We start from the raw sequence: 10,803 nt of genomic DNA, 5'->3' as shown, positions 1-10,803 counted from the left end.
TATACAGAAAAATTAAATTTCAAAAATGAAAGTGGAGGGGGCTGGAGAGATGGCTGAGAGGTTAAGAACACTAGGTGTTCTTCCAAAGGTCCAGGGTTCAATTCCCAGCAACCACATGGTGGCTCATAACCATCTATAATGAGAATTGGCGCCCTCTTCTGGTGAGAGGAGTACAGGCAAGCAGAATTCTATATAAATGAATAAATCCTTTTAAAAAAAAAATGAAGGTGGAATAACCATATTAGCTACATGCAGTCAGAATATCTAAATCAACCACTGCATATTTTTTCAGGTTGCAGAATAAAGCATAACCAGACTATATGCTGCCTACAAAAATATATACTTAAAATATAGAAATAAATTATACAGAAAGTAAAATAATGAAAAAAATTATATACCACACTAACAGTCAAATAAAAGCTGGAGCAACTAAATTTTAAAATCAGATGGTGTTAACATCAGAGCAGAAGTTGGCAGCATGGATAAAGAAATTTATTTCTTAATATGACAGGTTAAATTGGACTTAGAAACAGTCAGTGTGACAGAAAACTCCAAAACATTCATGTGCCTAGCAACAGAACTTCTAATCACATGAAGAAAAAATTATATAACTACAAGACAAAGTAACTAGTTTATTACAAGGGAATATTTGAGTCTTCTCAGTAAGAAACAAAACAAGAAGACAGACATCAGCAAAGACTAACAGCCTCCAAACCAGTGAGACCTCCACAGTGCAGGACCCCACATAACCAGGGAAGGATACAGGGTCTTTTGAAGTCCCTCAGAACTTTTACCCCATACAAGGCCATAAAATAAGTCTCAGCAAGTAGAAAAGGGTTTAAGTCACATAAAATATGTTGCAGAATTAAAGTCAATTTTAAGTGTCAGAGTCTCCTGATACAGTCAGTGAGAAAGGAAAACAGGCCAGAGTGGAGGGGACTCAACAAGACTGGGGCTGAGACAAATTTACTACAAGCAATCAGACTTTTTATATCCTTATCAGAAACAGAGCCTGCTGGCAGTTTCCAGGAAGAACACAATTGCAGTTAGCAGGATACAGTGATGATCACAAGCCATACAGGACATACAAGACTAATGTCTAACACTACTTGTCCTGTCGAGCTTCTCCAAGCTTCGCTGACTTCTACGGAACAGAGAAAGAGACGGTGGCCTGAATGCTTCACTGCCCAAGGGAGTGACTCAGTTTCTCAGGAACTGAAAGACACGTGGTGCCCCAGGAGCCACAGACCCTAACCTGAGAAACCTATGACACATGCCTCTCAAGCCAGCTAGGCCACCAACTCTGTGATTCCTCACAGTCAGTAACAGAGCCAGCTGCAAGTTACCTCAACATTTAGAAATTAAGTGATACTTCCTAAGTCAAACATCAGAGAAGAATTCAAAATGGGTGTTAAGACCGTGAAAGCAGAGCAAAGGTGTATAGTAGTAGTTAGAGGTAATTTCTAAGGAACCTCTGTAGTAAACAACAGTGTAGACCAGCCAGTGTCACTCCAAGAAAGCCTCTCAGGAGCTGTGCAGGAGTTGGGCATGATTAGACTTCAGATTCTGAGCCTCTTTCTATCAGTGAACATAGGTGGTGATAAAAAGCAGTTAGAAATTCCATTCACTGTTCTGGGAGTGTGAAAGGTAAAACCTGGATGAAAACGTTGTTACAAAACTCAGCACCCACACACCCTGAAGCCCTTGTAGGGCCATTCACGGTCACTTACCAGAGAGAAAGGAAACCATGGAAGAGGACTGTACACAGTTCTTTATGGAAGCAGCATAATAAAATATGTCATAGAAGTCATAGAATCCAGTGCTCGCCAAAAACAGAAAAAGATGAAGTACTGGTTACATGGGGACAGGAATGAACCATTAAAATACTGTTGTGAGGCTGAAGAGATGGCTCAGCAGATGAAAGCGCTTACTGCCTTTGCAGATGACCTGAATTCTATTCTCACACCCACATGGTGGTTCACAATGACCTGTAACTCCATTCTAGGGGGTCCATCACCCTCTTCTGAACCTCCAAAGACACCAGGCATGCATGAGGTACACATACATACATGAAGGCAAAACATGCGTGCACACAAAACAAAATTAATAAATGAAAAACAAACACTATGCAGTGAAAGAGGAGACATGCAAGAGAATGTGTGCTGTGTGATCCCACCTGTGCAAAGGTCTAGAACACACAAAACTGATCTATAGCTGACCTATGAGAACAGTGATGACCACCAGAAAGGGCAGGGATGACCTCAGGCCTGACAGGTTGAGCAGCTCTGGGTAAAACCTCCTAACTTAAAGGCTACCATCTCCACTCTCCAAAGAGAGTGGATGTACATAGCTGTGTGTATTTGCCAAAATTCAGTAAATGGTACCCTGACTCACACATTTCACTGTCTAAAAATGTTACCTCAAGAGCCCCAGCCAGAAAAACCTATAAACAAAGAAGTGCCTCTAATATGTATATGAAAGTATTTGAGGAAGAGGGAATTGATGTCTGCAGCTTGATTTGAAATGAATAAAGTAGATTGATGTATAGATAAATAAATAAATAAATAAGGAAATAAGGAAATGGATATAAAGAACTCAACAGCAGACCAGCAGGGACAAGTACACAGCAGTCCTGCTAATTCCTCTCCAAATCACTATGCTTGAACTCTTTCAGTAACACAGTATGGACATTAAACCCCTAGACACAGGATAGAAAACACATCTCAAGACTAAATGTGTAAGACAGTGAGGTGGCTCGGGAGGTAATAGTACTTGCTGCCTGCCAAGTCTGATACCCTGAGTTCAATTCTAAGAGCTCACTTGGTAGAAAGAAAGAGCTAGTTCCTGTACGCTGATCTCTGATCCCTTCATGAACACCATGACTTTCACAGATGTAAGTACACACACGCATACGCATGCGTGCACACACACACAGACACAAACTAAGTAAAGACTGTAGAACAGACCAAGGGGGATATTGGGTAGTTCACGGAGGTTTCCCAGGATCATTAGTAGACCTTTGAGATGATAAAACAATGATGGCATGGCAGACAATAGACTTGTCAACTCAATAGGCTCTAACAAGTGAAACATGTCGATAACAAAGAAATCAAGGTCTTAAAAAAACCGACTACACCCATGGATTCTGAAGAGAAGAGGCACATGGAAAGCTGTACATTTGGGTGTTGCTACCAACAGCAACAAACTATACAGTGTTTATCACAGCCTAGAGAAAATAGCATAGAGGAGAAAAGAGATCCCAGCAGAATGCTGTGGGCAACAGCATTCAAGCCAAAGGTAGAATGAACTAGTCATACTGCAGAAGCTTCCGTCCAAACTAAGAAAAGCCTGGCATCCAACAAAGTTTCCTGGCTGAAGAGGAATACATGGGTCAACTCACACCTTCCTGGACATCACTGGTATGGGAGGCAGAATGCTTGTTTTCTCTTTTTTCACTGGTGTGAAGACCACAGTGCCACCAGACAGGGTTCTGAAGTCCATGGTAAATAGAGTTAGTCCAATATGAGGATGTGTGTTATTTTCTACAATGCAGGGTACCAAACACCCCTACATCAGAGACAACTACACCAGGCTATAGACACACAGGCTATCCCAACCTGGATGCCTACGCTGACAACAGGAAATGGCCTGTGGCTCCTCCAAGGGGGGCAGATTACATGTACATCTGCCTCACAAAGTACCTTCCTGTTCCTTGCCATGGTGTCAGATTCCCGATCAGATGTTCCAACAAGTTCATCAACAGCTGACTCAGGTCACACAGGTGTCTTCAACAGGCACAGGGAAAGATTTTCCTGAGGGCCACCTTGACATCCTTGTTTCTCAGAGAGTAAATGAGGGGGTTCAGGGTAGGGCTGATTGCTGTGTACAACAAGGCAACAACCTTGCCATTCTCCAAGGAGGATCCTGAGCCAGGCTGCACATAGGTATAGATGACAGTGGAGTAGTACAGGGTGACCACCACCAGGTGGGCAGAGCAGGTGGAGAAGGCACGCTTCTTGCCCTCAGCTGAGCGGATGCGCAGGATACTGGCAATAATGAAGCCATAGGAGATCATGGTCAAGAGGAAGTTGATCACACCAAAATAAACATCTGCGATGACAATCATGATGTTGTTCAGGGTGGTTGGGCTGCAAGATAGAAGCAGCAGTGTTGGGACTTCACACAAAAAGTGACGAATTTGGTTGGGTCCACAGAAATGGAGCTGCGCCATCAATCCAGTGTGCACAGACGTGCTGGCTGCACTGACCACCCATACACAGCCTGCGAGCAGGATACAGAAAGGCCAGCTCATCAGCAGGCTGTAGCGCAGGGGGTGGCAGATGGCCACATAACGGTCATAGGCCATGGCAGTGAGCAGTAGCAGCTCAGCCCCCAGAAACCAGGTCAGAAAGAAGAGCTGGGTCATGCATCCCTTGTAAGAGATGCGGCTGCCCTTGCCCACCAGGCCCTCCAGCAGCTTGGGAAGAACAGTGGATGTGCAGAAGATGTCCAACAGGGCCAAGTTTGCAAGGAAGAAGTACATGGGGGTGTGGAGACTTGGGTTCAGGCTGATGGCCATGGTGATGATGGTGTTTCCTACAAGAGCCAGGATGTAAAGAAGGAAGAAAAAAAACAAGAACAGAGCCTGGAGCTCAGGGTCCCCAGAGAGTCCCTGCAGGACAAACTCTACCACAGTCGTGTAGTTGTTCATTGCTACTTGAGAGTGAAACCCTGGGAGTTACTGTGACAGGGGTGGGTGTGGTCAAGGAGACACGTTGTACAGGGCAGCCATCTTCACACATAGGGTCCAGCCAGCTGTGGACTTGTCATAAGTGCTGTTGCTGTAGAAATGATGACATCAATCTCAGAACAGTGACACAGTCTGAGCAAAGCTGCTACACTCTGCACACAGTACACCCAAAACAGAAGGAAAGCTTCCCTGTGGTGGGCAGTATTGCTCTGTAGCCTGTTTGCTCTGACATTAATTAATCATGTGCTGTGATACCATGTGACCAGGAGCTCCTATAAGCATCTATGTCAGCCTGCTAAGGTCTACCAAGGGCCAGTCTGTTCCCCAGCACAGATCTTTTGAACCTACATAGGACCAGTCTTATCAAGCTGCAGTCCAGATTTCTTGGAGGCAGGCTGAAAAACAGCGCTAGGGAAGCATGCTTGGGAGTCTGGAGGGGAGAAAAGCACGGAGCAGTTGCAGCATGGCATGCATCTGGTTCAGATGGCCCTGGCTATTGTGGAATTAACTGGACATAACTCTTTTGTGAACATCACTGCCTATTTCTCCATGGCCACCCTAAATCACTCCATGATGGATGATGAACCGGTGAGTAGACAGGGATCATTTCCCTGGCCTGGTAGAGGCTTGTGCCTGCCAGAGAAAATGCCAGGCTGTGAAACACAGCATGAAAGGCATGGGCACAGATTCAAGCCAGGCTCCACATTTCTAGACCATCACTCCGTCCCAGCTTCAAGCCTGTTCTCCTATACCTCACACACGTATCTACCTCTAATCACATAGGCCTCTTAGCATTTGGGCCTCTCGGGACAAGAAGCATGTGGACTGACCAGCCTGAGTGAAAAAGCTCTGCTCCTCTCTAGTGTCTCCATGGGACTGAGAGGCCCAGACCCATCCCGGAGATCTCATGAGTGGGCTGTTGGCTACATGAAAAGAGAACTCACACCAGGATATGTCCTCAGCAAGGAATCCTATCTCCTCCCCCACCCCGCTCCCGATGAATGCTGAGCTTGAGAGCAGGGCCTGAGCTATTGATAGCCCCTCAACTCCACCCACTGAAGAGCCAAGCTACTCATAGAATATCTGAGACCAATACTTTTCCCAGACAAAAAAAAAAAAAAAAGGTAGGTCTGTCAACATTCCCTGCAGGTACTCAATGTCATCATATGGCATGTAGGGCTTCTCATCTGAACCTCCAGAACTTGTCTGTCTGCATCTCGGATCCAGTACCTGTCTCCTTTTGGCCACAGGTGGCCCTGGGCCCTGAGATCTGCATCAGATTCAGGGGGTTCCACTGTGCCCCTCTCAGAGATCCAGATCTGCCCCATAGCCAGGCCACAGGGCAAAATTTCTCTTCCAAAGGGCTTAACTGCCCAGATAGGTCACAAAGCAGACTTATAGAGGACAAACACTTAAAGCTTCAGGCTGAAACTATGAAGTAAAGTGATTCTGGTATTGATCTCTAATATATATACTAAATTGGCTCAGGGCAAAACCCAAACCTTTTTGAAAATCATCATCATCATCACACACACACAAAGGAGAAAAGAAAAAATAAAGAGAAGAGAAGATAGATGACCAAAAGGAAGGAGGGAGCACTGGAAGGAGAAACTCACGTGGAAGGAGAAGGTGTCCCTGACTGTCACTCTGAACCCAAGATGTCTACATGTCATGGAGAACAGGCAGTGTGGGCACAATGTTACACACGCTTAGAGCCCTGTGTCTCTTTGGTTTGCTGTTGACCTTAAAGTGGGGTCTGCCCCCTTGGGGTGGACACTGACATTGTTGATTGGGAGTGGCCCTCAGAGAGCAATTACCCACTTTGAAGTAAACAGGAATCCCTGCGGACCACAGTCCCCAAGCTGAGGCATCAGGAGGACCCTAAGGCATAGAGAAAGCAGCTGCCAGAGGCCATACTCATAGCTCTAGGACCCTGACCTCTATGGTGATTTCTACCCTGGGGATGACCTCAAGACAGCTTGGCTGAGAGCCATGTACACTTGATCCCTGTAGGAAGATGTATTTCATGTGAGCAAACTATTCCTCACCAAAGTCAATGGGTGGACTTCACCTCACTACATCACCTTTGTGTGACATGGGCCTAACCAATAAACCAACACGGATTGGTTCGTCAGTGTATGGGGAGAGAGCATAGGCCGCTTTCATTGCATTGCATTACACGGGGAGTATACAGTCAATGAGGTACATCACAGCTGAGGTCAGCCCTGGGTGGGGGCAGCTTTTCTCTGCAGCTTTCCCATTGTCCCATGAGGACAGAGTGTGTGAAGCCTGTGGAGGTGGAGGTCAGCACCAACAAGAGGGTCTCCATCTCCACCATGTTCTGTGGCACGGGGCATAGATGCCAAGGGACATGAGCTCTTGGCAGCTGCTTGGCTTCCCTGAATAGCCAGAAGACCCACAGTCACAGAGCAGTGCAGAAAGTCACCATCTGAATCAGTCCTTACAACAAACCAAAGGAGTGCTTGCTTTGGCCGCACATATACTGAAACAAAAAGCAAAGGAGCTAAAAATAATCCAAGCTTCACAAGCCAAATGATTGCCCACTTAACAGAGCAACAAATGCAACAATTTCAGCACGACTCAAATTTTGAGCAATTCCTCCAGATGTGATGTAAGGTTCAACTACATGTGATATTTCTAATCAATAAAGGGACAGTACTGAGTTATAAAACTGATGAGTAATCAAAGGTCTTGTAACATCGGTTCCAGGATATCTCATGGTCCAAAATAAGTCACCATGTTTATAGCATATGAGCCTCAAAATTGGGGCCAATCAGTTAATAAGAAACTGATGTCATCTGCCTCCCACTGACCTGGAGCAGCAATCATCCACAGAGCAAGGCACCTAGTAAGCCCAGCAATGAGATGTGGCAATATGGTCATGGACCTGACTCATGTCCATGGCACTGGTGGGGACTCTGCATTTGCCTGTTGGAAGCAATGTGGTGGTTGGGCCATACTCAGTGAAGGTCATTAACAGCTAAGAGCTAAACAGCTGGAAGGGGCTGTAGGGTCAAGAACCTGAGTGAGGTGAACAGCCCAGCATCTGGCCTGTCCTCTGCCCATTGAAGCAAACCCACCTACTCCATCTCAGAGGGCTTTGACTCCTGAAGATCAGAAGACACAGTGATCTACACTTTTTTTAGTTTCAAAGGCAACTGTAGGACTGTTTCCTACCCTAACCAAAGAGTAAAAAGGGCTCAGAAGAGAAAGCAAAGGGGAAACGGGTCATAGAGGCTCTGTGCAAGCAAGTTCTGAGGCCAATCGATGAGCTCCTGCAGAACACACAGCAGCATGTCCTTATCTGTAATACACCGGTGCATCAAAAGGACTGACACTACATGTCCTAATGTAGGAGCCCCTGCTGACCATCCCTCTGGGTCAGGAGAGTATGGACATCCATCACTGAGTCAAGCTGGCCATTCTGGGCTATGTCCAAGGAGAACGGTACTGGGAATACCTTGGTGACTGCCTTTGCAGGTGAATTAAAGGAGAACTGATCTGAAGATAACCTTGGGCCCTCCTTGTTCAGTGGGATGGGAGAGTCAGGCTCTTCCATTTGCTTGTGATATACAGGAGGTCCACTGGTTATGTCTTGGATCTGCCTAGGGACTGGTGCACATGGGGCTGTTCAATGTCAGGTTTCAGTCACTGGGGACCAATTTATTACCTTTGTTTTTGATCCTTTCTCATCTAGCAGTTTGGACGTAAATAATTCCTAGGACCCCATTTAGTTATGATCTCTGAAGAAAATGTATTAATAGTCTAACACACCTATATAAATCCAAAGTTTTGTTTGTTAGGCTTGCTTTACAGCTCCAGGGAGGTAGACATCAGATCTGGACCACAATCACTCATCAAAAGTAGAAAGGCAGAGAGATGGCTTAGTGGTTAAGAGCACTGGCTGTTCTTCCAGAGGTCCTGAGTTCAATTCCCAGCAACCACATGGTGGCTCACAATCATCTATAATGTGATCTAATGTCCCCTCCTGGCATGCATCTGTACATACATAAAATGAATAAATAAACAATCTTTAAAAATTAGTTGAAAGGCAACCCCACACCCATGTGTGGCTGTCTCCAGAGCCCATCCCTTTTCACAGCTCTACTGAACTTTCCAAAGCTTGCCATCCTAGGCAGGGATACCCACTGTGTGCTAGTCCAATAACTTGTCTACCTGTCTCACTTGCATTGGGTTGGGAGGCTAACCCACATGAACAAAATCCAGGGCTCCGTCCCTCAAGCGCCTTCTGCAGAGAAGCCCTTGTTTCTCCCTCTGGGTTTAGCCAGCCTCCACTCAGCCCCAGATGCTCTTTGTGATTCTAGTTGTGGACTTCTTTGTGTGTTTTAAGACAGAGACTTATTATGTAGTTCAGGTTGGTCTTTAGCCACAGATTCTCTTATCTTAGCCCCTGAAGTGCTGGGATTACAGGTGTCCCCACCATACCTGTCTTATCCATAAATTTGTATTTTCCGGAAGCTAAAGAAAACATTAACAAATGCATCAATCACAAGAGTAAGTGTGTTACAAAATCATAAGCTGCAGTGTAAGTGTCTGTCTGGCTGACACCATCATCTACTCATAAGTCTCCATTCCTGTTATGATTCCCACCTGTGAACTGTGCTGGCCTCAGTATCTTGTCCTCACTGTCCTGAGCATCCAGCGAGAGCATCCAGCTTATATCAAAATATATCTAATCCTCCCTCCTTCATCTACATCACTGAGACCAATATTGAGTGGCTCACCTTGCCTCCATGGAAGCAGCAATGCTCCTCACTGGTTCAGTCTTACTCATGGAACCTTTCATTGTGGCTTTTCTCATGCATCATATCAGCAAATATTTCCTCTCCACAATGTAGGACATTCATCCTGCCTGTCCAAGTGCATCACTGACGCTCACCATAAAGGAGGGTGGTCAAGTCACCACTCCCTACATTAGCACAGTAATTTCTACTCAGAGCCATAGTGAGTGGCTGTTGTGTACCAGTTTCCTCCTAGAGTGAAATGTTCCAGCTTGCAGGAGACTCCTTATACCATAACATTAAAACAATAAAAATTGGATTACTTGATTTGTTGCTGTTTAACTTCTTGAGTTCTTTACATATTCTGGATATTAGCCTTCTGTCAGACACAGGATTGGTGAAGATACTTGCCCAGTCTGTAGGCTGTTGTTTTATTCTGAAGACAGTGTCCTTTGCTTTAAAGAAGCTTTTCAGTTTCATGAGGTCCCACTTATTGATTGTTGATCTTAGAGCATGTGCAGTTGGTGTTCTGTTCAGGAAGTTGTCTCCTGTACCACTGAGCTCAAGGCTCTTCCCCACCTTTTCTTCTAACAGGTTTAGTATGTGAGGTTTTATATTGAGGTCATTGATACACTTGGAATTAAAAATTGTGGTACAGAGCTAAACAGAATTTTCAATATAGGAAGATTGAATGGCAGAGAAACACTAAAAGAAATGCTCAACATCCTTAGCTATTGGGGAAATGCAAATTAAAAAGGACACTGAGATTTCACCTTACACCCATCAGAATGGCTAAGATCATAAACTCACCTGACAACATATGCTAGAGAGCATGTGGAGAAAGGGGAACCCTCCTCCATTGCTGGTGGTAAGATAAACTTGTATAACCACTTTAGAAATCAATCTGGTGTCTTCTCAGACAATTACGAATACTGCTCCCTCAAGATCCAGCTATACCACTCCTAGGCATATATCCAAAAGATGCTCAAGTATACAACAAGGCCATTTGCTCAGCCATGTTCATAGCAGCTTTATTGGTAATAGTCAGAAGCTGGAAACAACCCACATGTCCCTCAGTTGAAGAAAGGATACAGAAATTGTGGTACATCTACACAATGGAATACTACTACTCAGCAATTAAAAACAAGGAACTCATGAAATTTGCAGGCAAAAGGTGGGAATTAGAAAAGATCATCCTGAGTGAGGTATCCCAGAAGCAGAAAGACATACATGGAATATACTTACTTATAAGTGGATATGAGATATAATATAGGATAATCATACTTAAAT

General features: G+C 44.9%; 1 protein-coding gene across 1 annotated transcript; it reads right to left on the bottom strand.

Moving 5' to 3' along the window:
* Positions 1 to 3,787: 3,787 nt before the first annotated feature.
* On the bottom strand, positions 3,788 to 4,711 carry LOC110563312 (olfactory receptor 13A1-like). The gene has a single exon (XM_021660355.2). It carries the CDS (start codon positions 4,709 to 4,711, stop codon positions 3,788 to 3,790), a length of 924 nt encoding a protein of 307 aa, XP_021516030.1.
* Positions 4,712 to 10,803: the final 6,092 nt, after the last annotated feature.

The sequence above is a fragment of the Meriones unguiculatus genome, chromosome 1, assembly GCF_030254825.1.
Source record: "Meriones unguiculatus strain TT.TT164.6M chromosome 1, Bangor_MerUng_6.1, whole genome shotgun sequence".
Classification (NCBI taxonomy): Eukaryota; Metazoa; Chordata; class Mammalia; order Rodentia; family Muridae; genus Meriones; species Meriones unguiculatus.
This window is presented reverse-complemented; position numbering and strand designations above follow the sequence as displayed.